General features: G+C 35.2%; 1 protein-coding gene across 1 annotated transcript in view; it reads right to left on the reverse strand.

The window, feature by feature from the left end:
• Elp4 (elongator acetyltransferase complex subunit 4) overlaps nt 1–18,359 on the reverse strand; it is a 217,886-nt gene that overhangs the window by 110,125 nt on the left and 89,402 nt on the right. The window contains exons 7-8 of the mRNA XM_059261055.1: nt 16,600–16,788; nt 2,124–2,232 (exon numbers count right to left, since the gene is read on the reverse strand). Of these exons, the coding sequence (XP_059117038.1) occupies nt 2,124–2,232; nt 16,600–16,788 (298 nt within the window). The remainder of the gene's footprint in view (nt 1–2,123; nt 2,233–16,599; nt 16,789–18,359) is intronic.

The raw sequence follows: 18,359 nt of genomic DNA on the forward strand, positions 1-18,359 counted from the left end.
GTGTAGTTTCTGACTAAACTAGGGGTCAGTTCCCACAGATGAAGACATGGAAGGTTCTTCAGCACATCTTTTTGCCTGACTCAGCTCATATTTAAAAATACCATCTCAGGGATACTGATCCCTGAACATGGAATATGAGATAGTAAATTTCAGATTGGAGTAGACAAACCTTATTTACAGAACTGCTTGCTTATGTGTATGTACATGGATGGTCACTAACGTATGCATGAGTTTAGATTTAAAGTGTAAGCCTTCAAGTAATTTCACTGTTACAAACAACTTCTTCAAAATAATTCATTAAAATAAGAATGCTTATATTTTAAATACAATATTATAATAAATTATTTGAGAATTTCATAGAATGTATTTTGATCATATTTACCTCTTACTTCTCATTAAGATTGTTAACAACTCATTAAGCTCTTAACAACTAAAATATCTCATACATACTTATTTAGTAAAATACACACACTTAACAGAGATAAGGACAGCACATTTCTCATTTCACCCTTATAGTATATGTGCTTGTAAGGTAATTATTAAGTTAGGAGGCCTTATATAATTCATTAATTAGTTTATTATAAGGTTCTCCTTAATAGAAAACTTACAAATAATCAGAATTACTCTTATACAAGGAGAATAATTTACTAATTCAGAGATTTTAGCACAAAGAATGACAGTTCAACCTTTGAAATGTTTTAACCAAAATATATGTAGACTATCAGTAAGTTTATAAATGAATGGTTATAAATGGTAATATAACTTACTAAGGTTAGCATCTAAATGGATTTTTTAAAAAGAAAATATAATAGTGATACACAACAACAGCCAAAGTAGTTTAGACCTCTTCTCATCATAAAGAGAAATGATGTATCAAATCAATCTGATATAGGTTAACCTGGACATATCTGCTCTGTACATTTAGACAGGTAAGCAAGCAAGAGGCCCACTGTTATACTGTAGCTGTGGTTCACACTTACAGTTGTGCAGCATTAAAAAGAAGACTGGCTAGCTTATGCTGTTTCATCGATGCTCTAAAGGCTGACTTCTCAAAGCACTATCGATTACACAAAGCACCTTATCATCGTTAATGCCCTTGTTACAGAATCTTACGTGTTAGCAAACTAACTGCCTTGTTGTCACAAAGGTAGCAAACTTAAAGCAAGTTGGTAAATCTTTAGTCTAATAGTTCAAAGTACAGGTTCCAAAATAGTATCAATAATTACATTTATTTAGAATACATAATTGGTAAAGGTGTTATTTATAACACTTTGTATTGAGTTTAGACCGAAGATGCACATAAATACTAACCTTCTACTAGTCAAATCCTTATGAGAAAAAAAAAAAAGATTTCTTAAAAAAATTTTCAATTAGCCAAATGACCAAAGTATTTTTAAAGTTTTAAAAAAGAGGAATGAGAATAGTCTTGAATGGTAGAATCTATACTTAGAATGCACAAGATCAGAGGTTTAATTTCTAGTATCAAAAACAAACAAGACAAAACTGTAATGTAGTAAAATGTTAAGTCAATTCTTCTGGGTTTATGTCAGGGTGACAAAGTAGTATGTAACCCCTCCCCCCTTTAAAGTGCTAGTGCGGGGATTGAACCCATGGCCTTGTGCATATCAGGCAAATGTTCTACCACTGAGCTACATCTTAGTCCAGGATGCACCTTACGACACAGCTAGCTTTGTAAAGTATAAACTTTTATACATATAATAGAAACGCTGCTAACCTGTTACAGGTTGACCATTCATTATTCAAAGTGCTTAGGACCAGAAGCACTTCATATTTTAGTTTTTAAAATTAGGGATATTTATAATATACTTATTTCAAATATGGTTAATATATATGACTGATTTCATAGAAATGCTATGCCATTGGCACAACAATACTTCAGACCCTGGGTTTGACTACTTTCAATTATAATCTGCAATCTTAGTTTGACAAATAAATGGCTGAAATGGAATTAGTAAGCAGGAAGGGAAAATATTTAACAGATGTGGGGTGCAATAAAATTCCCACTACGTTACAGCAGATGTTCTCACTAGACCAGGAGTGTGCCCTCAGGTACAGAAGAAACATTCAGGACATGTTCTGTTCATGAGAAAGATGATACTTACCATGATAATCCTTATATAATGGGTTGGTTTCGCTCTCTGAACCAATAAAAGATTCCAGACCAACTACTGTATCTGACAAATTTCTCACACGAGTAGTAATTGCTCTATTCTGAAAAACACAGAAATGGAATACTCATAATTAATTACAAAATAAACATCTATACAGAACCACTATGCCATTTTGAATACAAATTGTAGTGTAGATAAGAAACATTCATAAATAAAAGTTAAAGCTACTAGAGTCTGAAAAACAGATGGAATAGTCTCCTAGTTGAATAGCCTGATCTATATAGGTATTCTATGTTAAAGAGTTGAAGGCAAGGTGAAATGTATTAGACATACTGGAAACAGAGAGAAGTCTGGCTAAAGGGCTGCAGCATGGCTAGTTCTGGAGTCTTCTGGGTCCCTTTCCAGATGCTGCCATTGGCTCTAGAGCACAAAGGCAAAGAAATGATGACCAGCACTGACCAATGGCCAACACCTTCTTCCTGAACCCAGCTTGAGATGAACTCCACAGTGCTAAGCAGAACAGCTTGGGAAATGTACTGGTGCTAGATTAGAATACATTAACATGGTTCTAAGCACAGAAAACCCAATTCCTAGACAGTAATGACTCAAAAGTCCCCTCCCCCCCATTCATGGCTAGGAAAGCGAAATCATTGCAATTATTTTACTTAATGGAAATTTGGTATTTTTTTGTAGCTTCTGATAGGGTGATAGCCAGAAAACCATAATCCTGTAAAACAATACATCAGGACATTTTTGCTCTACAGACACAGATTTGTTGAAATCAATCATTATTTGTGCAATTTTGGAATTCTGAGACTCTCATTTTACATACTGGTAATATCCATTACTTTAAAAACCATTTAGAAGAAAAGAATGTGAGATGTAAGGCAGTCAAGAAAACTGGCCTGTTCAGTGCTATGTCTTCTGTTAAAGGAGAGACCACAAAGATTTTCATTTTGCAAAAGCTTCATGACTAATACTGAGTTTAGTGCTGTTCTTCTGTGTCTTAAGTGCCTCTGTAAAGACTGATGAGAGTAGACCATAAAAGAAGGTATGCTGATACTATATGATTCAAAGGGAAATGCACAGTAGTTTGGTTTTCCAAACATTCTGCTGAAATAGTTGGTTAGCTCACACCTCAGGCAGTATTTGAAGCTCCTCCATAGGAGGAATGCATATTGTGTGGAGGACATTTCAGCCTCTAGTCTTTGGTCTTAAAAGGAGTGTAAAAAAGTTTTCTTTATCTTTAAAAAACTTTCAATTATATGGGCACACTAAGTATAGAATACATACAAAATCTGCAAATGGCTATTTTTCTTATGGCAATTCTTCACTCAATGGTGAGAAAATAATCCAGATTGATTCCTTACTTTCAGTGCTGTGCCACAGGGAATGGTACTACTCCAGGAATAACAGGGGCTTCAGAGGCCAGAAACATCTCTCAATATTTCTTTAGCCAGAGACTATTATATCAAACTCATCCAGGTTGGGTTTCAGCCAGTTATTCTTCACCCAAACAAAAATGTCTGCCAGACATTCCAACAGCTGGGAGACAGTTCACAATGAGTCAACTTGAAAATGATTCATTGTGCTGAGTACTGAACAATGTTGGGATGGGGGTGGGGTGTGGCTGCGTTGGTAGGAAAGGGTGAGAACAAGTGGGAGATGAAGAAAAACCATGTGGTTCCCCCATCAAGAAGAATCTTGGATACTAACCAGCAGGCGCCTATCATTTCATTTTTAGTATAAATTCTACTGAGAAGAGTACTCATATCACGGACCTTCAGATGAGCAAGAGCTTATCAAGGCAACTGACAGTATTTCTGAATCAAAAGGTCAGATTTACTTTTATCTATAAATAAAAAGCAGAGTCTTTGTATCTAAATTCTAAGTTTATTAGAATTCACCTACTCAAGATTTCAGGCATATCAACTCGGGGCTTCTCAATTATATGATTAGTAGAACTGTAAGGTGTAAAGGTGGACTGATTTCCACTCTAACAGTAAAGAAGCGCTGTGTATTGAAATGACTAACTGGACATTGCTATTTCCTTCTTTCATTTAACCCTAAAGTTAACTAATAAACCACTAAAAGGCTGTAATATTTATCAATCTTTTAGGTCTTTTTAAAAACAGCTTATAAAACAGGTGATTAATTATATTCACTCAAGAAAACTAATGAATTCTAAATATAAAACAGCATGTACAGCCTGATTTCAAAATTTCTCAGAGATATATTCACTCATTCATGTATCTTACTGTATTTCTAAGTTCTATATTATAAACTAAAATCTATCTAAAAAGCTTTCATGAAGCTTTATGCTAAGAAAAAACATTTAATGATATTGTTACCATAAGGGAGGTTACAAAATTGAACAGTGATCTTACTGCCTTCTGCACAGCTATTTTGGAAAAGTTGGTGCAATGTGACTAACCAGCCTAATTGTGAAAATTATACAAATATATGAAATCATCTATAGAGTAAGGATGGAAAATTATAAAAGAGTAACATCTGTTTTCTGACTAAGATAACCTTTATTTTTTATAATAAACACAATGAGTCTCTAGCTATTTGTAGGAACATAAAAAGATACTTGAGCATGAAAATGATTTTTTTTTAAAGATTAAAAAAGATGTGATTGCTTGTGTATGTTCAAGATTCATTTAGAGTAATGGTCCACCAATGTGATATTACTTTAGAGCCGTGCTTATTACAAGGGCCTTCAAGTCTCTGTATTAATACTAAATGGTCTTTTATAGATAAAGATAGGTGAATTTACATAAAAGAACAAAAATTGATGCATTTAGAAAACTCTTGAAAGCATAATAATCACAATTCAGTTTGCTAGGAATACACTGTATGTAAAAATTATCATATAGCCAGTGGTGCTCTGAAATCTTTAGCATAGTGCCCAGAGTAGGGATTTTGACAACGAACTTCTCCATTCCTTTCCTCCCGGACTCTAAGCACTTTTATTTATTAGCAAAGATGTGAAACTTTCTGGTTTTCAGTTGCAATGAAGAAGTGGCAGAATCTACCATCAAGACCTAAGAACACATTTGCACAATATTTCTACTTTAATTTTGAAATTGCCAAATTAAAGTTTCAAGGGAGGAATATTTGAACAAGGATATCAGAACTTAGCCATTATGACTAAATTAATGGTTATAGTGCACATGTGCCACAGTGACATCACCCAAGTATGTACAACGATATTGCCGCCCCTCCTCCTTGCCCATCTGGATAGGAAAATCTAGGATGACTCAAAAATCCTTCTTCTTCTAGACAAATCTCCCTTTGCTCCTGGGTGAAAGTTGTCAGCTCTGGACAGGAGCCAAGACATGACCAGGAGGGAAGCCAGAAGAGAAGAGAGCTGGTGTCTAGGAGTTTTAAGAGTTTGCTGGCAATCTCGGAGGGCATTGTCATCAGTTGCGGAAAGGGCCCTTAATATTTTCTGTTCCAGAGTAACTTCTTAATTGTGTAAATTCAACTCACATCAGATGCTGCTGCAAATAAACAAGGCGAACTAGACTACTCAGTTGTCGGCCATTTTATTGTAACTTAGATTCACAAGAACCTGGTGAGTTTTTGCTTTGACTGTTCCTTGTTTGCTTTTAAAGAATGATAGCACATTTTTATTTAGGATATATCAAATCCATGAAAGGGATTTTAAATTCTCAAAGATTAATTTAATACTTCCTTTCCACTCAAAGCTCATAAAGTTGAAGCAGGAATCTGAAGGTAAAAACCCCACTACTGTCGTGTAAAGCCGGCACAACTGTTGTAACACAAATCCTAGCTCTCAGTTCGCAGGGACAATGACACTTCAAACTCTGAGCATTCCTTTACTTTGATGACACTAATTACCACAACAATAAAAAGGACACAATTTGTGCCAGCACAGAATAAATTCCTAGTAAATATTTTAACTTGAGGATTAAAGAGTAATCAGTACTTTAATTTCCAAGAGACTTCTGAAGAATAAACCAATTGAAATAAAGCATGCATACACTGTCTCAAGAATACACTCTCGGGTTCTTCATTTATACTATCTAAGAAAGAGAGCAAAGAATATGAGAGAAAAGCTCCCATTTGAGGATGGCATGAACATTAGATCTGGACAAAGCATGGCTCCAGTTAGAGAAGGAAACAATTAATTCCTTTCGGTTTGGCCAGTATATGACAGGAGGTGTACATGTGCATGGAGAACTCCCACAATTGAGCTTGGTATACCAAACCTTTTTTGAAAAATGCACACATTTCTTTGTTATGAAATCCAACACTAAAGTTAAACAAGGGACAAATCCAGGGATATTTGAGGAAGAATACTTTTCATAATTTCTTATGTGCTCGATTCTATTAAAATGAAGACTATGAAACAATAATATGATTTTGATAATTCTGTTTATTATTTTTTAGCTTAATAAAGAATGTAATTTTATCTGATAAAATTATACTAATAGACTTACAATGTCTATTAAATTAAATCATTACAGATTTAATGCTTTTATTGAAGCTCACAGCTTATTTTAGAATATAGAGAAAACTTTTTATAAATAATGTAATTTAAGTGGAACCTATCTCTTGGTATCATCACATAATAACATTCATACAAGGAAATAATAAAACTACCATTTTTTCCCTAAAGCTTAAAACATTGCACAAAGGAGTTGAAGGCAAATATATTTCAGCTTAAGGAGAAAGAAATAGTTGAATTTTTCAGGTCTTACTAGGGAAAGGCAATGAAACCACATGTTTTTGTGTGCTCTATCTGATCACCCACTTGGTATTCGAACTTTGTTTTGACAAGGCTGGTTCCTGGTTTTAGAGCATGATTTTAGAAATACCATTTGTTTACAAGGGCAGAGTATATATTTATACAAGCTTTGCTTGTTTTTCAGTCAACATTCAGCATTGATATAAAACATTAATAGAACATGTTCTAAGTACTCAGAAATGGGATGTGGAAAATATGATAAAAGGTAGGCTAGAATAAATAATGATGTATAGTATTCAAAATCAATTTCAAACTCTCTCCAAGACTTTTTGCCATCTATTCTTACAATATGGAAGTTAATCAGATACCTTGGTTCTTTATGTAAAAAAATGTTTCAAGTGATAAATTCTACTTTACTTTTTTGTCTCCAAAGCAGAGTATCCAGTTAATGTCTGTGATGCTGTGGCAGCTTAGAGATACTAAAGTTTAAGATCAGCTTAGACTCATACCACATTGAGTATAAAATGATAGCCTGTCATTGGGAACAGGCAGCCGAGCCAGGTCCAGATGGGAGACTGGCTGGGAAAAGGCGGAGGCAGGTGGGAAAGTGATGGGAACCTGACACAAGACAGGACTACTCCCTCTGCTGGCAAGGTCCTCACCTGCTGGATTTTAACTAATGACTCGCTTTTCTTTCATTATTTAAGATATAACCAATACATTATTTAAGGTGTCCCCTTTTAGTCTCTGTTCTATAGCTACATTTGCAAATACCTTACTTTCAGCATATGAATTTTTCCAATATAGAGGGATCCAATGTTTCACCAGGAGGTCTAACTATTTATCTCATAATTTAATTACATCATAAGCATAAGCAAATGTAGAACTGCTTTATAATATAAGCTTTCTAAAATTATGCCTTTAAATCATACTTCTTGAGATAGATATATCTATATATACCATATATGATTTAAAGAAAAAGTCTTGGGCTATAGATTTCCCAATCTCTTTCTCTGGCTCTGTGTAATGCTCTGTAATGAAATAATATAGAAATGAACCATATAAATCAACTATACAGGGAACAAGGAAACAGCATGTCACAGCAAAACAGCATAGATGTACAGCGCCAAACCTACCCGATAATCTAATGAGCTGAACTTACAGATTTTATGTACTAATATTAAGAACTAATGATTACACAAAAAACTAGTTAAATTTTACAGAAAAATTATTCGATATTTGGTTTTCAATGTAAGTTAATAGCTGCAGCAAAAACATTTAGTAAAAATCTGTTCTAAGATTTTGGCCTACAACCAGAAGCTCCCAGAACAGGAGGGATCAGCTTTTTCACCCACTGTTCTCATCTGAATCCTGGCTTAAAAGCTATTCCAGCTCCCAGCTTTCCAGAAGGCTCCATCCCAGGAATCCTTGCCTGCCATTTGGTTTGCTGATTTTAATCTCTCAGGACTTTCTTAGTGGCTCTACTCTGCTGAACTGGCACTTGCTTCTAGAAGTGAGTTATTATTAAACCTGTAGGTCAATTGTGGCACTAACAACTCTTTGGAAGCTTTCAGCCACACTGTACAATTTGCTAGTGTAATTAAATATTAATTCTAAGTGTTACGTTTTGTGGCTAAGAGCTTTTATTTTCCATCATCAGCCTGGAAGAGAAAGAGGTTACAAGGCTAATTTAATCCCTCCCTTTGTACTCCCCAACATTAAAGATTAACTACGTAGGGTATGAAAACATTATTAAAAAGCTAGAACTCTTTATATAATAATAACGTAATTAATAGCAAAGGGCTAAAATATAACATCAGGGCATAACATTTGACCTGGTACTTAAGCAGCTGGAAAATATAACTAGTAACAAGCACATTTGTCTTAGCATTAATAAATAAATATCTCTTATCAGACACTAAGCATGCTTTAAGAAAGGTAAGCATCTGAGTAAGAAAACAGAAGTAATTCAAAAGTCCTAATTTTCTCACAAAAATTCTTCAGATAGCTTATAACACAAAGGATAAAAGATTTAATAATTTTACTTATGAAATAAATACACAGCTAAACTTCTACCTTTTTTTAATAAAAAAAACCCTATGTAAAAATAATGTCAAAGACCTTCCCCCACTCTGCTTGTTTCCAATTCACATATACTGAACACACAGGTCCATCCCTGTTTCTGCTCTCAGAACAGCTGTGTCTGTGCTCAGACACTGGTCATCAGAAAGAAGATGTGCTCCAGCAGCCACGGGTCCCATATGCCTCAACAATGACTCACTCTCTATACCATGAGACACTCTACTCTTCATACCAATGATGAATTTGAGCTTGGCCCTAAACAGCCTTTTAGCTAATAACAGCTAACACTACATATCAGTCACAATACGAAACAATATCCCAATTGTTTTAGAGAAAGTGAAAAACATACACACACACACACACACACACACACACACACACACACACTGATTATTTTCTTTATAATATACTGAATATACTTTGGTTACATGAAACACAATAAAAAGGGTTCTAAATGGTATTTTTCCTTTTTAATATGAACACAAATCTAACTGGCAGTTACTACATCCTTCTCTTATTTAATGTGTATAACTACATTAAGACAAAAATGCTTCATGTACTGCTGGCGATGCTCTGTGTATAGGCAGAAGCTTACAGATAACGTGAAGTGTAAAAGTTTCAGCCATTTTGACCAAGAAAACCAGTTAAATATATAGTGCATGTATGATGCACACAAGCTGTGGCAGTTTTAGAATATAACAAGATGCTGCTAATATGCATACTGAACAGAAAACAATTGGAAAATCTAAGAATCCCAACTTCTACCAAGAGGGTTGAAATAGTTCTATTATTTGTTATTTTAAGGAAAAATCAACTATTTTTACAGCTTACTAGACTTACATAAAATTACTAGAATTTGACACATACAGTCTAAAACTTAAATGAGTTGAATATCATTCAGTTCACTTGAAAAAAAAGTTCTTTTCAATCTTGTAAATGTGTCATTTCCCTACAATCACTTTTTGGTCAATTAAGATCTGAAACAATTACAGGTTGGTTATTAGATGACAATATCTTGATTAAGAGAGGAATCATGACGGAAATGACATCTAGAAGATGTAGCTTATTCATCCATTAGTATAGGTAGCTATGATCAGGAGGTTACGTCCATAATGTTCATCCTTAAATATTCTCCTTTATTAAAGTAGAGTTGTAAAGATTATTTAAAACCATGTCTCTCTTTGTGGGTGTGTGTACATGTGTGCAGGTGTGTGTGAACACCAGAGGGGTCAGACCTCATGGAGCTGCCTGACATGGGTGTGTACATGTGTGCAGGTGTCTGTGAACACCAGAGGGGTCAGACCCCATGGAGCTGCCTGACATGGGTGGTGGGAACAGAATTCAGGTTCTCTCGAAGAGCAGTGTGTGCTCTTAACCAGTTACCCATCCCTCCAAACTCACAATGTACCTTTAAACATCCATTTAAATAGTTTAATATATAAGATAAAATAACTTAAAATATGCTAATCTGTTCCTGTAATGATTATCACAACAATTACAGGTAAAAATATTTTTCAAAATTTTATAGTTATAAACAAAAGTTTGATTATTTACCAAGCAGTTATATTTAACTCTTTACATTAGATCTCATTTATTCATTCACTCATTTATTTATATGTATATGGGCACATGTGTTTATTTATACACAGCATGCACATTTACCTATTTATTTATTTGTATATGGGATTTTTGTGTTTATTTATTTATATATGGGCACTCTATCTATCTATCTATCTATCTATCTATCTATCTATCTATCTATCTATCTACCTACCTACCTACCTACCTACCTACCTACCTATCTACGGTCAGAGGATAATTTGGCAAGAGTTGGTTCTCACTTTCCCCTAAGTGGATTCTGGCAACCAAACTCAAATTGTCAGGGTTAGTAGCAGACACCTTTGACACCTTTACTGTCTTATTTCTTATTTAAGAATAAAAATTTACTTCTTACTTATTTGAGAATAAAAGATAAATTTAGAAGACCATTGGAGTCCACTTGCAAAATTCATATTAGTGATTTGTAAAGGCAGGCATGGCTTGACTTGGTTTAGCTGGTAAAATTCCAGCACTGGACCCAGTGTTACAGATGGGAAAGTTTCTCTAGAGACAAATGTTCTGCATTACTCATTTCTGTGGCTTCAAAGCTCTAGTATATTGATATTATCGACAAATCTGAAAAGCTGTTAATTAAGATAACAGTTTAAACCTCATTCAGTTGTTAAGAGATAGGGTCCCCCTTTTTTTTTAAAATAGGAAATGCATTTTCTTTGGTATGAGCCCATTAGCAGTGGTTAAGTTTTGTTCAATGAGAAGCTGGGCTAAACGCTGTAAGGATCTTATCATTGGAAGAGAGTAACTATGTGATAAAAATACTGGATACAGATATCAAGTAACCAAGTTTCAATAACAATAAATAAAAACATGCTGCAGTCTAGTTTTAAATTTGCAATCTGTTCTAAAACAAAGCAAGTTTCAGCAGTTCAGGCACTGAATTTTCTCAGCAAACACAAGAGATTTTCAGCCCTGCATTATCACAGCTAGAGGAACATTGTAGGTTATGTTGAAAAATTCCTTAAAGAGTGTAGATTTGGACAACACTGATAAAAACCAGCAGTAATGAAAAGTAGTCTTTTTCAAAGTCTTTTTTCAAATAGTCTTTGAAAGGAAAGCTATGGGAAAGATATAGGAAAATAACCCTTCATTTTAATACCAAGTGTGCCAGTGTTTACTTTCTAACAGTTTTAGGTTAAAGTGTTTTCAATCTATAAAGAAAATACAAATCAAAGATAACCTGCCATGCTGTGTGAGAAGTATACAAGCCACAGGAAATCTTTTTTTCTTTTGCTAACAAAACTGTATTTAGGCACAAAACTAAGTGTTTATTTCCTGAAAGAAATATTACTGCTTCTCCTTTTTCATAGGCACACAGCGTCACTGGAATTGAAAATAAAAGATATAAAATGTTTACATAATTTTGAGATAGATAACAAATCTCACCAATAGTTAAGACAATTCCCATGTATAAATCAGAAAGAAATGAAGGTGTCATATCTGACTAGATATAGAAATTAAAATGTGCCATTTTAAAGTACTTTAGTTACTTTGCCAAAAATAAATCTTGCTAAAAAGCATCAAAGGAGAAAAACATTTGTTCCCAATAGTAAGTGTGTGTGTGTGTGTGTGGGGGGGGTCGCACAGAAGTACAGTACGTAACATACTTGGAAGATAATAACCATTCATATAGTCATTTATACATAAAGTTTTGAAAGTTAAAATATTCTTATAATTTAACATGTAGAAGGGTTTAAAGAGTTAGTTACTTTTCTTAGATATAACCTTTGTTTTCAATCGATGATAACTTTGAGTCAACGAGAGTGGAATAGCTAAGCCGTGAGAATGTGAGCATCTGCCGTTATTGTCACTGAAGGCCTGTCTACTGCCCGAGTCGGAGAGACCACATGCTCGGCTGTCCTCTCATCTTGCCATCCTCACCAATTAACTATTAACATGGAGGGCTGTACACATGCTCTCAGGGGCTCTTTAACAGGCTTCTTGGCGAGTGGAACAACTACTCAGCAGGGATGTGGGAACAGAGTAAGGCTGGAATATAGGGCACTACCATGGCTCTGCCCCTAGTCCCACTGCACCCCACAGTTCAGTATGCAACAAGAATCATCTGCAATGGGGCCATCTTCACATACATTTTAGGATAATGTCTTTGGGTAGATATTAAACTATACTCTAGCAAGAGAGCTATGAGTAATACTACTACTTCATAAGGAAAACTATTTAAAACTACACGTATGTCTGAAGACATTCATAATTACTTGCTAAATATTTTTAGTTCTTTAAAAATGATATTTAGAACTTACTTTTTACACATTTACTTCAAAGTACACTATTGTGCTGTTATAAAAATAACCTTTAATTCAAAGGAAATAAAAAATTTCAAGTTTAAAGTTTTGAGACTGAACATAAAATACTTCAAATAAGAAATTTAAAATCACCCTTGTTCATTCTGCTTAGAAGTATCATTACAACAATAAGTTAAAATCAGTTTTGAATCTATTATTTTCCCTATTTTAACTTCTCCCCCTCTTTTGCAATTTCCTTAACTATGTGTTCCTTCCCTACAATGAAATTAAACATGGGAAGCATGCCAAAAGTACAATAAAGGGTAACTAATCATTACTGTACAAGTGTGACAGAATGCTAATAACTAAGATAAGAACACTGATTGGCTGTTTTACCACTCTAAGAGATGAAAATATTTTATATACTCTTAGTCTAGTGCTAATTTAAAGATGCTTAATTATATAACAAAATTTCCAAGGATATCAAACGACATTTCTTTTTCCTGACAGAAACAATTATCAACACCAAAGCTCAAATATCCAACACACACACACACACACACACACACACACACACACACACACGCACACTCACACCATATACAGGCGAAAAACCACCAAAAAAACTTCAAAACACCCAGAACAACAAGGACAAAACCACCAAACCCAAACCACAAGCACTCAGATTAATTTTTGGTTAGCCTGTCTTTTGCATCCCCGAGTACAGTGAGTTTGTCATGTTCAATATGCTGTCTCCATAGAGACCGATCATGCCTGCTGTATTTGAATGAATGAGTGAGTGGGTGAGTGAGGGAGGGAGCTAAACTGCCCTTAGTCACACAAGCACCATTTCAACTCTGTCTTAGGGACTCCAGAAATAGTACTGGTCATGGTGGGAAAACTGATGTGAGTCTTGTGTAGTTTATGCTCCCAAGAAATGGACAAGCACGTATCTGCCTTAAACCTAATCCATGAGAGGATACTGCCAAGTTGTTTTCATTAAAAATGATCAGGGAACTGAAGATCTCCACTCTTTCTGCTGTTGGTAGTGGCAGCCAGAGTTTCTAGCATGCCAAGCTGGTGCCTCCCTCTGAGCTGCTCTCTCAGTCCTTCTATTGCATCGACACACTGAACATTTTAAATTTTTGACAGATCTCTCTGTTCAGATTATCAATTCTGAAGGTCTCTTAAGTAATACACAGTGCTGATGATGATTGCTAACATTTACTGAATGCCTATGATGTATCAGCACTTGGTGTTTTTCATCCTCTGAATTGTGTATTTTTTGGCCACATTTTTATAGATGAAGAAGCTAAGACTGAGAAAATTAACTAAGACCAAGTAATATATTGAGCATTTCCACCTGCAAAGGCACATTGTTTTTTTTTTTTTTAAATCACTGAATACTGCTTTGTTCCCATCTTCCTTAATTCGATTCTAAGCCAGTATCTTTATGGAATAAGCAGCATAGAATGGTGGCTAAGTGAACATGAACTAGAGAGGAGCTGCTCAGGTCTAACTTCTGCTGTGTATCTTGAGAAAAGAAAACAGCATCAGCACATAGTATAAGGGTTACATGAGTTACTATCTAAAAAGAGTGTAGGACTACAACTGGCCTACAGTAATCACTTCACAAATTTCTATGAAACAATCTCAATCTTTCAGTTTTGTATATTCATATGCTAATTAGGGTGTGTGTGTGTGTGTGTGTGTGTGTGTGTGTGTGTGTAAGTGCACATTTGCATGTGTAGAGGGTAGAAGTCAACTTTGGGTGTCATTCCTTAAGCATCAACCACCTCTACCTTCTTTTTTGAGACAGGGTCTGTCACTGAGACCTGGGGCTTGCAGCAAGTTGGAGGATCCACTTGTATCTTCCTCCCAGTGCTAGAATTACCAGTGGGCATCACTGCATCTGGCTTTTTACATGGGTTCTGGGGACCGGACTCAGGTCTTGATATTTACTGACTACACCACCTCCCCAGTGCTTCTGATTGAGCTTCTAAGCAAACTGCTACCAGTTCTTTCTCTGCTTTCCCTTCCAGTCTTTGTAATTTATCAAGAGTTTTATTCCCTACTTATATCATACCTGATTTGAACAAATTGTTAAGTTACATTGGCTGAATGTATTGATACAAAAACAAATACATAGTTTCTCGCCCCCCCCCCCATTTTTTTAGTTTCTCGAGACAGGGTTTCTCTATGTACCCACCGTGGCTGTCCTGGAACTCGCTCTGTAGACCAGGCTGGCCTCAAACTCACAGAGATCCACCTGCCTCTGCCTCCCAAGTGCTGGCATTACAAGTGTACACCACCACCACCCAGCTAAATATATAGTTTTTAAGGCAATTGTTTTTATAAACCATTGATAAGCAGGGCTAGAAACATGTCACTGTATGATAGCTTTGTAGAACTGTGAGGAAATGAGAAATATTAGAAGGTGGTGGGTGGTTTTACTAAGATCATTTTCCTTTCAGAGGAACACAGTCATAGTGCTTAACTTTAAACACACCACCCGTCTGACCTTAAATCTTGTTATTTCTATTTCAATATGTTAAAAAGCATAAATTTAAAGAATACTGTTGTACAAAGGCTTAAACGTCTCTACCCTTTGACTACCTGTCCTTGTCATTCAACCATCTGACCTGTGGTGTAGAGGGGCTGACATAAGAACTCCTACGAGTTGTACTGTTGTTCCTTGGAACACAGGCTAAATGAGTCTGTCAGAGACATCACGGTGGATGGGAGCTTTGACAGTAGTAATCACTTGCAACATAGCCTTTTGTTTTTCCTTAAAAAATTTTCATAGTCTTTTAAAAATAAATATAAAATTGTTCACAACTGTTTTTCTTTACTTGCAATTTTGCAAAAGGAAACATATCCACGTATTTGTCCCTTGTCAAGAATGAAACTTCTGCCTAATCTTTCATATAATCTAATTTGTTGAGGACTTTGCAATGATAATTTTGTCCTTAAAAATACTAAATAATAGTGGTGTTAGCCAAGAGCTAAGCTGTAGGTTTTGTGATGGCTGAGAAGCTATGTGATGTAACTATAAAGATGGAAAGGGCTAGAATCTGAGGGAAAAAAATGTGCCCTGTCATTTATCAATTGGATCACCTTGGGAAGCAGAACTAAGCATCTCACAGAGCTGTGGTAAAGAACCACGGACAGAAAGGCGCTGAGATTCTAGTGCCTCGTAAGTAGCTGCAGCCACAACGCAGCTGCAGGGCAAGTATGAAGAGTTGAACTTTCACCTGTAGCTTCAGAGCTATCATCAAAATCAGTGAAGTCTCATCACACATTTACTTAATGAATAATTAGAATGGTAGAAACCAGAAGTTGTTCAAAAATACAAATCAAAATTGTGTACAAAATTAAAAGAGGAATATGTTAACTCATGAATACAAGAAAAGAAATGTACAAAATATTTAGAAGAAAATAGGAAAAGATCTTAAGAGAGGCCAAGATCAATAAAGACTGAAGGCTAATGGAAATGACCAATTAAAAATCAATGAAACTCATCAAGATTTAAACCTTGTATTTTCAAAAAAGACTATTAAGAAAAGGGATGTCACAGAGTGGAAGAAAACTATTGCAAAGCACATTGCTAAATACATAAAGGAACTTTATATAAAGAACGTTACAAACTGATAATAAGATAAACCAATAAAAATGGACAAAAAACAAGAAGATATTCAAATAGCCAATGAGCACATAAAATGATGGCGAGTATCATTAGTGATAAAGAGAATGAAAATTAAAGCCACTTTGTCCTCCATTTCTCTACTGGATAAGAAAGACAAGGTCTTACCTGGATCAGATGTGTTGGCATTGTGATGATACAGGCTGACAGTGAGGTTCTTAGAAGGCCACGGAGAACGTAGAGGAACTTGGTAAGCCTGAGACTGTTGTCACAGTTTTCTGTACAGCAAATGTCATCTCCCCATAATGGTGAGCCAAGGTTCTGAATTCCTATTCTTAAAATGTTTTTCTGTTTTTTCTAAGACAGTGAGAGGAGGTAAATACATAGTTACTGCTTATAAATATAGCACTTCTTTTTTTTTCGAGACAGGGTTTCTCCGTGTAGCTTTGCGCCTTTCCTGGAACTCACTTGGTAGACCAGGCTGGCCTCGAACTCACAGAGATCCGCCTGGCTCTGCCTCCCGAGTGCTGGGATTAAAGGCGTGCACCACCACCACCTGGCCTATAAATATAGCATTTCTTTATCCACTAGTTCTTATTTAAACTTACAGTACCAGACAGTAGATGTGGTACAAGCTGATGCAATCTTAGTAAGAAGAGAGTATCTAGAACATGCTTTAGATTATAAGAGCATAAAAGAAAGTAGGATAAAGCCAGTCTGTTACATCAACAGTTCCAGCTACTCAGGTTACTGGTGCAGGCCACTGACAGAGTGTAGGTGTTCAAGGTCATCCAGCAACACAGCAAACACTGTCTATTAACAAATGGAGAGGTTTTTTTAAAAAAAATTTTCGAAAATTTGAAGGTCATGATAATAATCCAGTTTGAATTTTGTCCAAGGATTCTGTTTGAGACAGTTAAAACAACAGACAAATACTATGTGTTGTAATGCTTGCCTGTATTCCTAGCATTTAGGAGGTAGAGGCACAGGATTAGCCTCAGTTCAAGGCCAAAGTAGTTTATAAAACAAGTGCTTGGCCAGCCAGGTGTATAAAGTAAGACTTGGTCTCCGAAACAAACAAAACAAACAAATAAACAACAATAATAGTAAAACCCCCAAATAATATTAGACATTGGAGGTAATGGAAGAGAAAAAGGTTAATTCAGAACCTTACAAATGTATTCCTAGCATTATAAAATTCTACATCTCTTCCAATGAACCATGAAGTCTATATTACTCATCTAGCTTTCTATCACCTGCCTTGTGAGCTTTCGTTTGAAAGGTGTTTACAGCTTTAAAACCTTTTGGTTTTATACTTTATATTTGCATTTAGTTTTTTTTTAAATTGGAGTTGTTTTTACTAATTTACTAATTTAAGTTCAGTGTTTTAACACTTAGCATATGACTTTTAGAGACTACTGACATTATAGTTAAAATAATGGTGCAAATAATTTTTTTTAATAAAATATTTTAAAAAAGGATATTCCAGGTGGTGGTGGCTCACACCTTTAATCCCAGCACTCGAGAGGCAGAGGCAGGTGGATCTCTGAGTTCAAGGCTAGCCTGGTCTACAGAGCAAGCTCTAGGAGAGGTAATGGGCAGGGCTACACAGAGAAACCCTGTCTCAAAAAACAAAAACAAAAACAAAAAACAAAAAACAAAAAACAAAAAAGGCAAGATACTTGTCAATAAGTTTCTGACAACATATGTTTACAAGTTCTGCTGTTTGGGTTATTCTAACTGAATAAATGTTTTGTAAATGCGTTCCTTAGCAATCTAGCAGTATTTCTCGGTACAAAAAAGAGGTGTGCACAAAACATGGAATATGCAAGTATTTGGAAGATCATTATTACATTTGTGATGGAATAAATAAGGCGTTCTTTCTTTTTCTTCTTTTCTTTTTTCTTTCTTTCTTTCTTTTTTTTTTC

The sequence above is a fragment of the Peromyscus eremicus genome, chromosome 4, assembly GCF_949786415.1.
Source record: "Peromyscus eremicus chromosome 4, PerEre_H2_v1, whole genome shotgun sequence".
Classification (NCBI taxonomy): domain Eukaryota; kingdom Metazoa; phylum Chordata; class Mammalia; order Rodentia; family Cricetidae; genus Peromyscus; species Peromyscus eremicus.